Source organism: Calidris pugnax, unplaced genomic scaffold (assembly GCF_001431845.1).
Source record: "Calidris pugnax isolate Ruff unplaced genomic scaffold, ASM143184v1 scaffold9, whole genome shotgun sequence".
Lineage (NCBI taxonomy): Eukaryota > Metazoa > Chordata > Aves > Charadriiformes > Scolopacidae > Calidris > Calidris pugnax.
Genome location: NW_015090778.1, coordinates 4967814 through 4984315, shown reverse-complemented (window position 1 = coordinate 4984315; position 16502 = coordinate 4967814). Strand labels below are relative to the sequence as shown.

Genomic DNA, 16502 nt, shown 5'->3' with positions numbered 1-16502 from the left:
CTGTCGTTACCGGTGCGAGCAGCCGGTGCCTTCCCGGGAGAGGCGGTCCCGCTGCCGGGCGGCAGAGGGAAGGGCCGGCCCTCCCGGGGGTGCTGAGGCGGCGGCGGGTCCGTGCCCTCCCGGCTCCCCCGGGGCGAGGGGCTGGCGGTTCCTCCCGGCGGGCCGGTGCCGGCCGCGGTGCCGCCTCCCGGGGATGTGGTGGCGGCCATTGGCCGCGGGACGTGTCACTCGGGCGAGCCGGGCCTGGGCGAGCGGCGGCGGGAGGAAGCGGCGGCCGCGCCGCGCCGGGCGGGAGGGAGCGGCCCTGGGCGCGGCCCCGGCCATCGATCCGTGCCACTTCCCCTAATGGCCCGTCTCTTCCTCCTCCTCCTCCTCCTCCTCCCCCTCCCCTAGGGCGGATCGTCCCCCGGCCTCCCTGTATGTGAGAGACGGGGCCGGCGTCTCGGAGGGAGCCGGGCCGCGGGAGGAGCGGAGGCTTCGGGGGAGCGCTTCCTTCCCAGCGCCGTGCGCGGCAGCCCCAGCATGGAAGCCATCGCCAAGTACGACTTCAAAGCCACGGCGGATGACGAGCTGAGCTTCAAACGGGGGGACATTCTTAAGGTAAGTGGAGGGGGAGGGCTGGGGGGGGTTCCCTCCTTCCCCCCCGCGGCTTTTCGGGTTTCTCTCCTGAGCCTCTTCCTGTCCGTCAGACCTGACCCTCTGCTGTGTCCCCAGCGAACGCCATCTCCTTTTAACAGGGTACCTCGGGATTTCCTCAATCCCACTCTCGCCTCTTTAAGAGCAGGAGAGGCTGTTCCGTTTCTGTGTTGAGCATGCATCCCAAAGTCTCTAATTTCTCTCTTCCGAGACTGGAATATTTGAAAACTTAGTTGTAAACATGGTAGCAAATAAGCAGAAGTACAGGGTAACCTCTACACTGAATTCCCTGCTATGAGAGGAAACCCCTTAAACTAATCAAGATCAATTTTGTATTCCTTTCCTTTGCCTCCTGCCAAGGATTCCAATATCAAAGAACTGTGATTAGATTATTTCTCAGTAGATAATCTTTTAGCATCAGGCTGTCAAATATTGGTGCTGAGTTTTATCTTCAGTCCTGATGAACTCAAGTGATAAGCTTGTGGCTGAATATTTAATGGGTCTGTGCAGATGTGAGTGGATGTTGGAGTACATTAGAGGAATTTTGGTCTATATTTCTTTCAATATATCACAGGCTTTTAGATTTCATCTTGGCTATGTTAAAGGAATTTGAAAAATACTTGAATTTCTAAAAGTTTATTGAAAAAAACCTGGACACACAGAACAAGATCAACGCTTTATTTTGTGGGGCAGTAAAATACAAAACCCATAGTGATTTGGCCTCAGTTGAAGCATAGCTCTGAGATCTGTTGCTTCCAAATAATACAAAACATGTTGCAGAATCTTTTAATGGAGTTTCATTCAGAGGCAGTATTTCTCCATAAAAGTATAAGATGGGCTTTACCTTCCAGAGTGATGTATTTAGTAGTATTTTAAGTTGCTTCTTTCTAAAAGGCTCTAAGTAGAAACTGTTTTGAGAGGTGCCTGTCCTGCAGATTCAAGGCTGTAACTTTGTGTGTGCTGACAAATCAAGTACTGCAGACCTCAGTGGGATTGCTCATCTGCTTAGAATTTTTGCCACGGAAGGGCTTGATTTTACTGTTTTAAAGTAAGTTGGAAGAAACAACCTCTAGCTGTAAACTTAATATGTATCTTTTATAGCTGATACTTCAGTAACGTAACTGTGGCTTTGTTAAAAGTGCAGCAATATTGTGTAGCCATCAACAGGTAAAATGTTGCAAAAATGTATCCTGCTTTGAGATTGTTAACTTCTAAAATCATGTATGTATCGTGCACATCCCTGGCTCATAATCGGCCTAAAAATGCCTGTTAGACCTGTACAGCTCAATCCCAGTGTTTATGTAAATTACCAGAATATTTCCTTTTACTGTTTTTAAACATTTGAGACTGTCAGAATTTTAGAAGTCTTCTGTGTTAATCTTTCATTTCTTTTACTTAACCTGAGCTGCATTTTCTATTTTGGGTTACTACTAGCTGCCCTCAGCTTTTATAGTGTATTTGAAGTAGAGCACAACTGAAGTACGTTTGTAGAAAATGCTGAACAGGAAGGAAAAATTAAGGATAATGAAATATAGTTTATTTTAAAGTGTATTTATAATTACTTTTATCCAGTTTGTTACAGGAGTTTGCTGAAGTACATGAAAAAATGTCTTGTAAAATTTGCATTCATTTAAAATGTTTTCTTCTCTAACAATTAAAGGAAAAATAACTTTTTTTCCAGACTTCTGGAAAAGCTTAGTCTGTGCTAAAACTCTTACAACTGTGCACAGTGGCACAGTTGCTGTTATGATCTTCTTGAGTCCTAGCCGTATGATGTCATCCCATAGATACAAATTTTGTCACATGCTGATATGTGGTGTTACACTACAGTAATCATTGTATTTTTCCTAGAATACAGAGAGGGATTTTCCTACTCTAAGCAAAACCTAGGCTGAACACTTCCTCAAAGTGTTGATGAACAGTTCTTCTTCTTTCCAGCTCGTATTTTGAAAATATTTACAGATTTTACCTATTTGCTTCATAGATTAGTAAAGTGAGTTGTGGAAATAGTAAACTGCTCAAGATTACCACTAAAGTTAGTGGAAACTAAAAGAGTTTCAGGAATCCTTCTTCAGCACATAGTTGAGTTCTATGCGGTGTGGTAAGGTTCAGTATCTAAATCTGGCAAATTTCAGACAAACAAGCCAACAGAATTAGAATTGTCACAGTTCACTCAGACTGACAAACTTGTCGCGTGTTGTCATTTTGAAAGTCTGGTTCATTTCAAATGTGTTTCAGGTTGTGGAAATTAATTTCCGTCAGACATGCCGGAGCTGTTTTATTAGTACTTTGCTCATAACTGAGAAATCTCAGGGTATCCCATTCATGTGCCTCATGTGATCTGTCTTATTAATCAGGTCAGTCTTGCTTCCCTCAAATGAATTGGGAAGAGAAATAAGCCTGTAATGTGTTGAATGCACCTGTGTGCTTTGCTCTTTAGAGATCCCTTGCTGAGGTGCACATGGAACTGGATGTGTAGTGAAGCCTTCTTTAAGTCTGGCTGTTAGACATCTGTTTTATGCACCTCTGGAAAGTCAAGTTAGTTTGATGGCATATGCAGTAATGGCAAAAGATCGTTTCACAGAGAAATGTTACGCCTTGGCCCCACTAAGGAAAGAACAAAATCTATAACGCTTTAATTCCTACGCCTTAAAAGTTCATGTTTCTGTTGGTGTGGAGGGAAGGCAAAGATGCACCCTGTGTGACTCCCTCTGACTTCAGCAGATAGCTTGCCTGTGATGTCATGGTGCCGTTCCTGCTGCATACCCACGTATTCGGGGCTTGATTGAGTATCGTTTGAACTGTAGCCATTAAGCTGGTGGTTAGTAATCTTGTGGCTGGTTTCCAAAAGCGAGTGAAGATAGTTGACCTTTGGCTTGCAATTGTAAAACAGCTGAGTGAAGAGGAAAAGTGCTTGGCCTTTTCTTTCGTGGGCACTGTATTGGTAGAAGCTGCTTCTATGATTTTTGTGACTCTGGCAGCACACTGCATCACCTTACCCTTGTGTCTGGTGGTCCTATAGCAGTGTGTGGTATTGCTGTGCAGGAGATGCACACTGACAGCTTGCTTTAAACTTTTAAAATATGCTAAATACTACCTGATTAACCTTTTCCAGAGAAAGGAAAGGTGGCTGCTTCCTTCCGTGTCTTCTGATTACAGTACTGTGCTGTAGCTCTCAAGATCACCATTCTTTTCATGTACTGGTGATTGTTTTGCAAAAGCTTGTTGGTGACTGGCATGTTATTGGGTGTGTGAAGATAGCCTCTCTTGTTATATAAAAAATTAAAAAAAGGAAACTGAGGGATTCCTACTTGAAATTTTGATTTACTGTTTTTCACTTTGAACAATTGACGGTTGTCATGATGCTTTCTCATTCTTTTCCGCTTTCACTTGCTGTATTTATTGAAGTTGGGAGTATTTAACTTCAGTCTCAGCCTATATTTGTTATTCAGGTTTTATGTCCCCAAAATCTATTGTATTTCTAACAGCCTCTGTTTTTGTTGGCCTTTGTGCTAACTGGCAAGTACCCAGACCTAAAGTGTGCTAATACTTGCTGGTGGTTTGGGGAGGTGGGGGGGGGGGGGGGGAAGAGGGGGAGGGAAAGGACACAAAAACCCAACTTCTATATTCAACACGCTTCTATATTTGAGCAGCACAGCCCAACAGACGGGGGGGGGAGGAGGGGGAAGAAAGATCATCATTCTTTCTCTCATCTCATCATCATTTCTTTTCTCTATTCCTCCCACACCTAATCTGAAGTGTATAGTTAATACCATGGTGCTCTGATAACTGTTTCTGCATGGTTAATACATAAGCACTAAACATATTCATAGATATCTTGAATGTTAGAATTGTGGGTTTTTTAAAAAAACTACAGACCAGTGCTCCGTTTCCTCTTTCTCCTCCTTCTGTCACAGGGTTGGGGCATAGCTGGGAAGCCACCTTCTGAACAGCTGAGTAGATTCCCCCCAGTAGTTTTCAGCATAATTAGTTCGGGGGGACTTACAGATTGTTTTTATGAGTAAAATTATTCAAGTGGTGTTTTAAATAGAGGCCTTCATCATCTTTAATTTTGGGATTTTCACTTTTGTGTGACAGTCAAACCAGCTGCCCCATACACTTAAAGAAGGAATTCCTTGGTAGGATTTCGATAATATGACAGCTTTGTTCAGCAAAGTCAAGATTATTTTTTCTTTCTACTCTGATCATATACTTGACAGTCACTGCAGGTTCTGTTCATGGGATTGTTTACCACCAGAATTATTTTGTTTCTGTCAGCCTTTAGGAGGATTGAGTGTTTGCAAACAGTTGATGCTGAGATGGCATTTTCAGTTCCTGCGTGAAAACCATTTTTCTGTGGCTGGATCCAGTAGCACAGTTTTGAATAAAGGGAGGAGTATGGTAAACCAGGGGGAGCATGGTCTCCCTTCTCTTCTTCTTCATCCCTTGTCTTTTACCTCACCTCCGTTGGCTGTTATGTCATGGTGTCCGTGCTGGAGAACAAGAATTCATGGCTTGCTAAGGAGTAATGCAAAGAGTTTTCCTCTGGTTTGGGTGAAATTGTCTTCAGTCTCATCTTTCCTCTCCTTTCCTTACACACCTCCTTCATCTTTCCCCATTTTTTGTAAGGGGATGGACTCAATGTGGTCTTGATGATTTTAAAAAGTGAAAAACTGTTTTCTGAATTAATGATTTGGGCAAAATGCAAGCACTGTGCGCTTAATAATGATATAGGTCAAATATTGGAACAGGTTGCCCAGAGAAGTTGTGGAATCCCCATCCTCGGAGATACCCAGACAATTCCCTGAACACTCTGACCTAATTAGACCTGTTTTAAGCAGGAGGGTGTAGTGGGTGACCTCCAGAGGCTCTTCCAGCCTACGTTATTCTGGGACTCAGCTGTGAGCGTCAGCTCTGTTGTATTGTAAAGGTGCATGTAAGTCATGTTCCTTGGCTTGCAGGCTTGAACGAAGATATTTGTCATTAATATGTGATCAATATTGCAGTCTAAGACGACAAAACTGTCAAAAAATTACAGATGCTTATAAAGACAAGTACAATTACCTTCAATATAGCTGGTTTGGCATCCTGGCAGTTGGAGATCCATGTTACAAAAAAGACGCAGCTGTAAGAGGTTGCGTTCTTCTGGTCTACCGAGCTATTCAACACGTATGTGTTTAGTGTGAACTTCTCAAATGTTGTTCCTCTTATGTATGAAGGTAACCTGAAGGTGGGATGTGTTTTATTAGCCAACTTCTTTAGGCATTGGGGGAAGGAACTACGTGACCTCCACAAGGTCAGTGTGCCCCAAAAAAGAAACTGTTCACGTTCTGTGTTTGTAAAAGAGCTTGGACCTGCTTAGGGCAAGATCGGATTGTTGAGGGTGTTTCTGTGCAGAAGCGTAAATGTGGAGTATTCCAGACTGAAGGTGTAAGGTGGTGTTTGGAAACAAGGAGTAAACACATTCCTTCTTAAAAATGGCATCTTTGTTATTATTTAGTAGCTATTTGTGCTGATTATTTAAACTTGTCACTGAAAGCGGAGAAAAAATAGCTCGTGTGAGCTGTGTGCTACCTGGAGCCTCCCGGAGTTTTGAATGTCAAACAAAACACTGTTGAAAGCTAGTGGTCAGCTCAGCTAATTTCGTTATATTGACTTAACATGTATCACATTCTGTTATAACCAGGGGAAATGATGCTTAGTTGAAGCTCCAGCTGCCTTTTGGCAGTTTAATGAAAGTGCTGTTGTTACAGCTTCTCTGCGAGGTCCAGCTTTTGATAGGACTGGTGTGAAAGATTTCTGAAAGGTGTTAGCACAGACATACCAGCAAATAAAATTTTGTCTTGCTAAATTATTTATCTGCTTTGCTCAATGTGTCAAACTGCAACCAGCGTGATGCATTTTGTCTTGCTAAATTATTTATCTGCTTTGTTCAATGTGTGTCAAACTGCAACCAGCGTGATGCGCTTGTGTTCTTATTTACTGGCAACAAAAAACCTTGTCAAACCTCTTTGGTTCAGTGACATGTCTCTCGTGATAACTATCTGTCAAGGGAATGTCTGAGAATTTCAGATTAATAAAATTTGTTATTCTGAGGGACATGCCAGGTGTTAATGGACTAACTGTAGTTTAGTGGTTTGGTTTTTTTCAATGAAAATAGTAGAGCTTGATCACAGTTGCGGGAAGAAAAGAGGGATTATGACTTTTGGTGGCATGTATAAAGGAATGATATGGTCATAAGTGTAGTATTCATAGCTTTCCAGTTTCTGTGAAGAGCTCTGCTGATCACGAGAAGAGGAGGGATCCTATTTGTAGTGAAATTCAGGCTTTTCTGATTTTTCACTATAATCAATACAGGACCCAACTAAGCGAGAGGAGATGAGGAATCCAGTCTGTCTGTGTACAGCCTGGCAGAAGCAGTGAACTATATGACCCCTTAATAAAGTCCCTTGTGCTTTAAAGTTGCCAGTGGCTCTATACCAGAAATCAATAACTAAAGCCTAAACCTCAGGAAAAAAGTGCTGGGCAAAACTAATTCTATTTCTTTGAAAATGAAAAAAAATTAAGCATTAGTTCCCAAACACCACTGGAGCCAAAAATCTTATAATCTCACATGGAGTAAAAAGGGAATGTAATTTACCAAACGTGATGAGTTTTACAATGTAAATCTAAACCAGAAGAACTACAAAAGATAACTTTAGGACATTTTCACAGTTGCTGTGAGACTGAACTGTTGTATTCATTTAAGGCTATTTTACTGACGATGCCAAATTTTCATGCTTAAGTTGACAGCAGAGTGTTGTTAAAGCAGTAAGCAGAACTGAGAGGAGTCTGTTGTGCCCCTCTGCAGAGAGAGGGTGATGGGGATATCTGCATCTCTGTCAGATAGGACTATCTTCTGTAGCTATATCCAAGTTAACTTTCAGGTCGCTGGAATAATGGTAGCCACATTATGGGATTCAGCATGATTTACAAAACATACACGGGACTGTGGATGAATACTTAGTCTGTGTTTAGTTCATGCATTAATGTCAGAGCTAGCTACTCTAGAGGTCTTAATTAGCAAGATGTGTAGCAAAGGATAAGCCTGTTTTCCTTCTTTCAGTGCTGGTGGGAGAGGTGCTAGCCAGAGATGAAGCTGTGGCTTGTGAGTGTAATGTTTAGGTAGAAAGGTGACTGAGTAAATGCATTTGTTCTTCCTTTGGTGCCTAATGCTATGGACTTAGAAATGGAGCTTTTGTGCAATAATCTGTGTCACTGGGGCACTGGTGGAAAGAGGCACTAGGTCTCTTTTTTATTTATTTTTTACTTGCTTTATTTAACATTTTCTTAGGAAAGCTGCCTTTGATCTTTATCATTTCCAGTTTTCTCTGAAAATTCAAAATGCATTCAAAATGACTTGTATGCATTGTGCATTTCTATGCAGATCAGCAAACTGATACAGCAGTAGTTTGATACATGAATTCTTATCTGCAGCTTTATCCCACAGCAGTTCTTGCTCTTTCATTTCCTTTGCTGGCCCTGCAGTGGCAGTTAACGTTATCTCCCGAGTTGGGCAAACATCAGTGACTACAGTATACACAAGGAAATAAAAATGTGGAGCTTAGATGCTTTGGGCATTGGGAGAGAAAATAAGATGGGAGAATACTTCCTGTGGTTATTTTTTTTTTTTTTGGTCATTATTTAGAGTGTGGGGAGTGCTGTATAAAGTTCCTTTCTGTCGAATATCCATCTTTTTCGGTGGAACAGCAGCATTGTCGATCTCAATCTGTCAAGCTTCAAGCTGCACTTTGTTTGTCACGTTCTAGGCTCATGCCCTGTTGCTGAGTATTTAAAGTGCTGCTCATGAGTGGCACATGCCTTCAACTTTGAAGTCATCTTGGTAACACCTCATGAGAGTAGGTGTTCACATGGAATAGAGAAACGGTTGTGAAGCAGCCTGTCTGCGGTGGAGCCTGAACTTGTTCCCATGTCTTCTATGCATGATTGGTGCCACCATCTGACAACTCAAGTGAGAATTGGTTTAACAAACTTTAGAATGTGTTTTTTTTTCACGGTGACATGTGCTCAACACATGGGGTTGTACAGCTCAGCTCTAATAGAGCAAAAAGTGAACTGACAGTCTCCAAAACTGCTCATGTTAATTATTTTTAGGATATTTATTATATTCCCGAAACCCAGATGCTATTCTGCAATACTTCCTGATTAGTTACTAAATGTAGCTGAAATCAGCATTTTTAATGGTTGTGTTCATAATTTTCTTCAGCCTGTATTTCTCTCTTTACTAGAAGAATAGTGTTTTTCTTTAGGTACTAAACAAAAGCTCATTTTAAAAATGTCTTAAATATCTTGAAGAGCCCAACAGGTTTTTTTTTTTTATCTTAGGGAATGATTGCTCACTTGAGCTTCTGTACCTGACCTTGGGTCCTTTGAATTGTTTGAGGCTGTGAAAACAGACAGACAGTCCTGTTATTGAAGATTCATCAAATCAGTTGGTTTTTTGGTCCCGTGGGGGCAGGTCAGGATGGTGACTGGAATAAGGCAAAAGTTCGGACAGCTATTTTTGTCTCGGAAGTAGATTGTGAGCCCCTGTAGAGTAATTGATTTTTAATTGTGATTCAGTTCAAACATTACTGACCTTTATAAATAAAATACAGCAAGAGAATACTTCACAGTGGGCTTATTCTGTTTGTACCTGCTGGATTTAGCTGCTTTGCATGCGTTTGTGTCAGCGTGCACGCTTTGTCTTGAACTGCACGTTGGCTCCGCTGCAGCCAGACTTCATGCAGAGAGCAGAAAGCGTTTGTTTTTTGTTGTTGGTTTTTTTTTTTCAGTTCAGTTGAACTGTAAGTATACTGTTAGTCTCTAAAACCTCTTATTTAAATAATTTGTCTCTGGAATTCATGCTTTCTGCATTGAGCCAACCTATTTCTTGCTGTAACTTGTACCAAAACTCTACAGGTTTACATGTGGAGGGGAAAAAAAAAAAGGTACTGCTCTTATGCAAAATTGTTTCCCTTGAGAGGAAAGGGGGGAATTCTTCATGAGTTATGTATGAGCCAGCAGGTTCCACTAATCATAGCAGCTCTGCTAGTGCAGAAGATTTGTGGTCTAAGCTACTCAGCCCCCTCTGGTTTGTGAGAAATTGGCACAAACTTTTAAACCATGCAACTCTTGCTGAGCTTGAGTAGTTTTTTCCATTATAAATCCTTAAGTACAGTCAAATTCTGAGTTTTCTTTTGTTATCTAGACTTCTTTAGCATAAATATGAAAGTGATGTTTTAACCATTTGATCTGGCTTTCACTTTCTACTGTTAACAGTAGATTATGGTCTCCTTGGAAAGAGCTACGCTTAGATTTCTGGTTTAAGTGAATTTATTTCAGAATACTAGGAAGGCTTTTAAGCTGCAGAAGTGTGCAGATTTTGCTAGTTCCTCTGGAAAATCTGCCGCTTTTACTTAAAAGGCATTTCCCTGAGCTCCTGTGTAGTTCAGGTCTTGAGCTCTAATCTTTTCTGCTACTGGGAGCGTAACTAATCAGGGAAAACTGCCAAATTCTTTGGGGGAAGTGGGGGGCAAGGCAAACAAGTGCTCAGAGTGTGTCCTACAGTTGCAGAGGAAGGGAAGAAACAAATGCAAGGAGGAAAACGAGGAGGAGGAAGTGGCAGCTGTAATGGAGACAAGTACAATGAAAACTTTTAAAGGTGAAATTTGTCATTTAAAATGTTTTTCCCAACCTTGCCTTCAAACAGTACTTGAATTCTGGTGAGAGGAACGTCAGCTCGACAAACGTGCCTTGTTGGGGCCGTATCAGAAAAACCTGTTGTGCGTATATTCCACAGCTAAATTTTCTGTTTCTGGAATGTTTTGCATGCCCTTGAAGAATACTTTGTAAGACGTATCCTTAGCCCTGGAAGTGATAAAGCACGGACTGGCAATTCAGGCTCTCTTCTGACTGCTGGAATGGAAGAAGCAGAAGTTGCTTCTGCTTCCTCCTTGCCTTCACTTCTGTCCGTGTTTCTTAAAATATATTTTGCACCGACGCCTTTGTCCTACCTCTGCCCTTTCAACAAGCTATAGTTTGTTGAAAGCTAACATGTGGATTTGTCCGTTTTGACCATTTGTACCAGGGTGCTTAAACTTTCTTCCAGCATCAAGCTGTCTTGATGCTTCCTTACTCCTTAGCAGGAACCGATACATTCCTCAGTTGTTTTTTTTTCCTGAAAATTGCCTTTTAGATTAAGAATGTAACTTGCTCTCTGCCAGAGGATGGACAGTTGAAGACTGTTGTAACTCTACGTAGGAAGACCCAGATTGAAACTAGCAGCTCTCTTTACAGGGTCACAATAAATAGAGATAACCAAAATTATTATAGTTGACCCAGCTTTCCTGGCTTCCACCTCTTCCTTTGCAGCTTGTTGTGTCTGGAAATCTTGAAAGCTGTTACCTTCACTCAGTTTATTTATGTAATATAAAAAGAAAGAGCTGAGGTAGAAAGAGGCTTCCAACGTTTCTGTAAACTTTCGTGAGCTTTATTTTCCTTGAAAAGCTCGTGTTTCGTTCCACCTGTCTTTGTTTGGATTGCAAATATGTGCATGATGCTGTGGAAGATTAGAGACATTGTTGATGCTGTTTGCATTATGAGTAGGAAGTTTCCCCTAAAGCTTATTTGCTGAGAGTAAAAATGATTTTTTAACTTTTAAAAAACCTAAAGTTATTAAACATAAGGCATTATGTTGATAAAACAGCCGCTCTGCAGTCTGGCCAGCTACTGAAATCTACCCGTGGTGACTGATGTGAGTTGTAGATTAGCATTCTGTGCAAGTGTCTGAGCTACTCCACAAGGGTTTAGTTCTAGATCCTTTTGGGCTCCCTAGTTTGATGTCCTCACAAAGCAAGTACGATTATACAGTTTTCTCAGCTGGCTTTGAATCTGACTGGATTTAGCTGGTTTTGTTCAGGATTGCAGTCCAAAAATGATTAAGCCATACCTAATCAAACTCTTGCAAAACCACCTGTTTCCCCTCAGTCAGGGTCCCCAAAACGCCTCATTTACTAATTGCGTGGGGAGGGGGCATCATCCAGATGAGTAGAGCAGGCTCTTGTGTCCTAATGCAGGGAACAAGGAGCACTGCAGGAGCCTGCTTGGGTTTGGCAAGACTTTTCAGTGCTATCACAGATAAATTTGAGCTGACCTTTTACATGGCCCTTGTACCGTGTTGCCAGCTACCTGTGTTAGCTTTCTCCTACTCTCTCTTTGTTGCCACAGATAATATGGTTTATTATACCTTTATAATGGATTATGCTTTAGACTTTCTCCTGTGGAATTAGATTCTAGCCTTCTTGATGTTAAAATACTGTCTCGTACCATTCACGGAGCAGTTGCCATCTGAAGTGAATTATATGCCATTTTTATGATCAAAAGTAATAGAAAACTCTTTACACACATAATCTTCCTCTGTTACTCTCTGAATGTCTGTACTATTTGCCATTAGAGGCTGGGCTAGATGGAACCCTTGAGTGCTGGCTGTATTGGATGAGACATTTAGCACTTCCTCCTTGTTCAATGCCCTGGCTTCCTATAGTCGAGCTTTAGTGCCTTTCTCAGCTGGAGGCTGCATCTGGACTATGGTGTTTTAGCAGCCACTGGTGGCCACACCTTCTACGCATCTTTCTAAACCTGTTTTGAGCCCATCTGTACATTATAGTATTAAATTCCCATACTATAAACATGTACTGTGTGGATTATTTAGCAGCCACTGGTGGCCACACCTTCTACGTATCTTTCTAAACCTGTTTTGAGTCCATCTGTACATTATAGCATTAAATTCCCATACTATAAACATGTACTATGTGGAAAGAAGTTATTACCTTTGTTGGTTTGAAATGTGCTACCTGGGAATTTTATTGACTTTTTTTTTCTTCCTCTTCTGTCCCCCTCCCCTTGCACAAGATAGTAGGAAAACATCTCTGCCCATATTTCTCATGGGGAGAATAGATTTGCAAATGCCCTTTTGTCTTTGTTGCTTTCTTTCTGAGATGAAAGTTGGGCAGTCTGATCTCCTGCAGTGCAGAAGCCATTCCATACTTCAATTTATCCATTTTCCTTTCTCAACCTTAGTTCATTTTAGTATGTTTTGAGATGAGTTGAGTGTCAGTGCTTAGAGTACTGATGGGGTTGACATAGAACAGATTTACAGTGTCAAGATATTTGTTTTGATTCTTTCTTAACAGAATGTTAGGTAGTGTTTCCAATTTGTTTGCAGGTTACTGCCTCCATGAATCCAAGATATTTGCTGAGGAGTAAAGTTTGTTTAAAACCCATAGCTTTGGTTCTGTTTTTCTTCGTGCGTGTTATTTTGCATATTGTATTTAATCTGACATGTATCACTTGGTCTTTTCGAATTAAAAGCTATCTGTGTAACTCATCACATTTTGCCACTTGGCCCCCCTTGGCTTGTGATGCTGCTGAAGGTGCAGCCCCTCCTGGGATCCCTCTGGCACGGCCTCCCTCCACTGTGGACACTGACCCTCTGGTTTCTGTTTTAACCGTATATTAAGCCACTGAGGAGGGGTTCTGTGTTGCTAATGAGTATGTTTGTGGAGATGAGTAACTGAAAACATGAGATTTATTTTTTTAAATGATGCAACCCTCATAAAACCTAGAAAAGCCTGAGTCTTGGCCTTGCAGCTATTCTAGTTTATCTCAATTAGTGATTCATCTGCCTTCTGTATGGAGTTATGTTTTTGTTCTCTCTTGCCACTATTTAAATGGAGGTCTGAGGTGAAGACTGGTTTTCGCTTTTATAGCTTTGCCAGAAGAGCCCAGCTTCCAAGCAGCTGCTTGAGAGTCAACTTAATTGGATGGCTGTATTTCCAGGGAAGTTTTATGGCTGCGTACTAGCAATATTGCTGCAAACCAGCTGGGACCAACTGGCATCTGTCATGATGCAAGATACGTTTTTAATATCTTTAGATAAGGCCCGATCCTAGTTTGTGAGTACATTAATAAGTGCCTTCCGCATATTGAGGTCTTCCCAGAACTCCACTTTTGGGAAGGTTTTTGAATGCATCCACACTAACGCGTGGTTTAAAAATCCCATTTTATTGTGTAGGAGTGATTGATCCCTGTTCAGGGCCCTGGGGGGGAGTTTTTTGTGGTCAAGGCATTGATCTCCTGATTGGAATCTCCCAGTAAGGGAGAGTTTCAGTGTCTTAGGTTTTACTGAGACTTACAATGGAGATATTGTGCTACTATAATATACTTGGGAGCTTAAAATTAGTCTGTGGTCAAATAATATACCCTAGGGTGTCAGTGACCTGCATTATGATATCCCTTCCAGGTTATTGCAATGGAGCCATAACAAGTTCTATTCTTGTTTTAATTTGTTCTTGACCTGGAACAGTTCTTCTAATTTGAGACACTAATTAGGAGATGGTTTTAGTTATCTCTGATCTTTTCCATAAAGAATTTGGTGCCTCAGCTGTCTTGACTTCAGGATTCTGGAGTAAGTTACTGCTTTTGGCATTTGGTATCTGCATTTCTGCATTATTCATGTAAGGACACCCTTTGATTTTCTTTTTGCCCATAAGCCAAGAAAGCAGCAGTAGATTTCTCTTGTAGAGATCACTGGTGTGTCTAATAGTATGTTACATTAAAAAAACCACAACATATATCAGTACTTATTTATCAATTTTATATTTCTCTGTTCCTCTGAGATACTGTATGCACCTTTTTAAATTAAAAAGTGATTCCTTTATTAGTATACTGTTTTTCTTCCTCACCCTGAGTGACTTCAGATAAGTGTTTCTTCTCCCAAACCATGTGATTGTGAGCTGTGATGACTATTGTAGGCTCAGTTTCTTAAATATACAAAGTTTTCCTAGTCTCACTTGGTGTGAACAAATACCATTTAAATATTTATCTTCCTTTTATGGAGAGAATTGAACGTGAACGAATGCTATTTTATTAGCCCTGAACTGAAAGAGGAACTTCATAACGGGGGAATTTTTTTAAAGCATCACTTTGACGTGCAGATGTTGCCCTTTTTTTTTTTAATGCTCCTCATTTTCCCCTTTCTCCTCCCCTACAGCGTGTGATTCAGAAGTTTACTTTCAGTAAGCCCCCACAACTGTGGGTTTGGACTTTTTCTGAGGGAGAGCATGGGTTAAACTTGCTTCAGAGTTCCTGGGCCTTGCACTTTCCCAGTTTAAGCCAGAGTAGGAGCACTGTTTTGACACTGGAACAAGTGTGTGTTACAGACCATCAGACAGCTCTCTGACGTGTTAGTCCTTACTGTGTGGTGGTCATCTTTCCTCCTCCTTTATCAAAAGCGAAGGTTATTGGTATCTTTCTGCTTTTTGCCACTCATAATGGTGTCTGGCATTCCACGTAGACTTCTTTTGAGGGCTAGATGTAGGCCATTTAGATCTGATAGCTTTCCTTGTTTTAAAGGAATGATCCTTATTCCTCAACATCTAATTCCTTGTCTGTGGTTTAAATGTCCTTCTCTCCAGCTCCCCAGTCTATCATTAGTTATCAAAGCATGTTCTTTTTTCAGTCTACCAAGGAGTGTGTATTTTTACAGGCTCTGGTGGGGTGTGTGGCTTTCTTTTCTTTTTGAAAAGCTCATCTTTCCTGTTTTACCAGAAATTGTTGGGCTTTTTATGGTTAAGTTGAGGCCATTGTAATTCTGAACTTTTGTTATTCCAAGTTTGTGAGTACAGAATTGTGGGTATTACAGTCTGTGTGCTATTTGCTCTCCAGAAATTGAACCATAATTTAATGACGAGTTTGGAAAAGGAAGAAAAATGGATTAGTGTTAGAGTGAACCAACACTTAAAGGCCTGTTGTGACCCAGAAATAGGCTAAACTTTAATGTCATTAAAAGATTTCTGGGATATAATAGTTCATTATTCCATAGCAGACTGAAAACAATCATACATTTCTTCTTAAAATTAAAGTTACCATGAATTAAAGATCGACATGAAACGTTAGTACACCAGCCCTGCTGTGTGTTTTTATAGAAGTCGGTGCGTTTGCCCTATTGAAGTTCACATACGCTAAAGGCAGGAGTGGCCATGAAAGCACTGAGGAAGCTTTGTGCAGAAAAGGCTGGCATTTTTGGTAGTTGTGTAAAAGCTGGGATTGATTGTGGAGAAGTGCATTGCCAAGTCTTTCTAATAAAATGACGGAGGATACAACGATAAGAATATTGACGTACAAGTCGTATCCCTCGTGATCGAAGAGCTAAGCAAACTTGGAAAAGAAGTGAAAGGTTTGTATGTGAAATAAGTTGTTTTGGGCACTTTGTAGATTTAGAAAGATAACTGGGCATAACCAGTTGGTGCAGTTTATTTTTACTAGCTTTTAAAAATGTTAGAGACATTTCTCAAAACAACCTGTGAAGCAGAGCTGTCATTAAATATATTTTCACAAAGGTTATTTAGCTACAAAATCCACTGAAATGCATTTCTTCTGGCTTTGTTTTCTTTTGCTTTTTTGTTGTTGTTGGTTTTGGTTTTTTATCTAATGTGGCCTTGTTGACTGTTTTATTGAAACTTACGTTTGCTTCCTGCACACCCAGAAGTTTGAATTCAGAGTGTACCTGATGTCTTTGGCTAAAAAGGGTCTTTCAGTACATCTGTTCTTGGAAGTCTTTTTCTCTTAGCAGAGCCTGACCTGGTGGAAATGACCAAAGTTGCCGGGTGGAAGTTCTGTTGTATCTCAGAACAACCTCCAGTGGTGGTTTGAGCGGTCTGTAAGAATGGACTGTTTGAACTGTCTTTGAACTTCAGGTTATTGGTGCAACACCAGCATCATCTTGGTTGTTTAGTGGTTGGGTTTTTTTTTTTTTTTTTTTTTTT

The 16502-nt window shown here is 41.0% G+C and overlaps 1 protein-coding gene across 1 annotated transcript in view; it reads left to right on the top strand.

The window, feature by feature from the left end:
• The first annotated feature begins 393 nt into the window (after positions 1 to 393).
• Positions 394 to 16502, top strand: part of GRB2 (growth factor receptor bound protein 2) — a 55848-nt gene continuing 39739 nt past the window's right edge. Inside the window, exon 1 of the mRNA XM_014951107.1 lies at positions 394 to 600. Within this exon, the coding sequence (XP_014806593.1) occupies positions 523 to 600 (78 nt within the window). The 5' untranslated portion in view covers positions 394 to 522. The remainder of the gene's footprint in view (positions 601 to 16502) is intronic.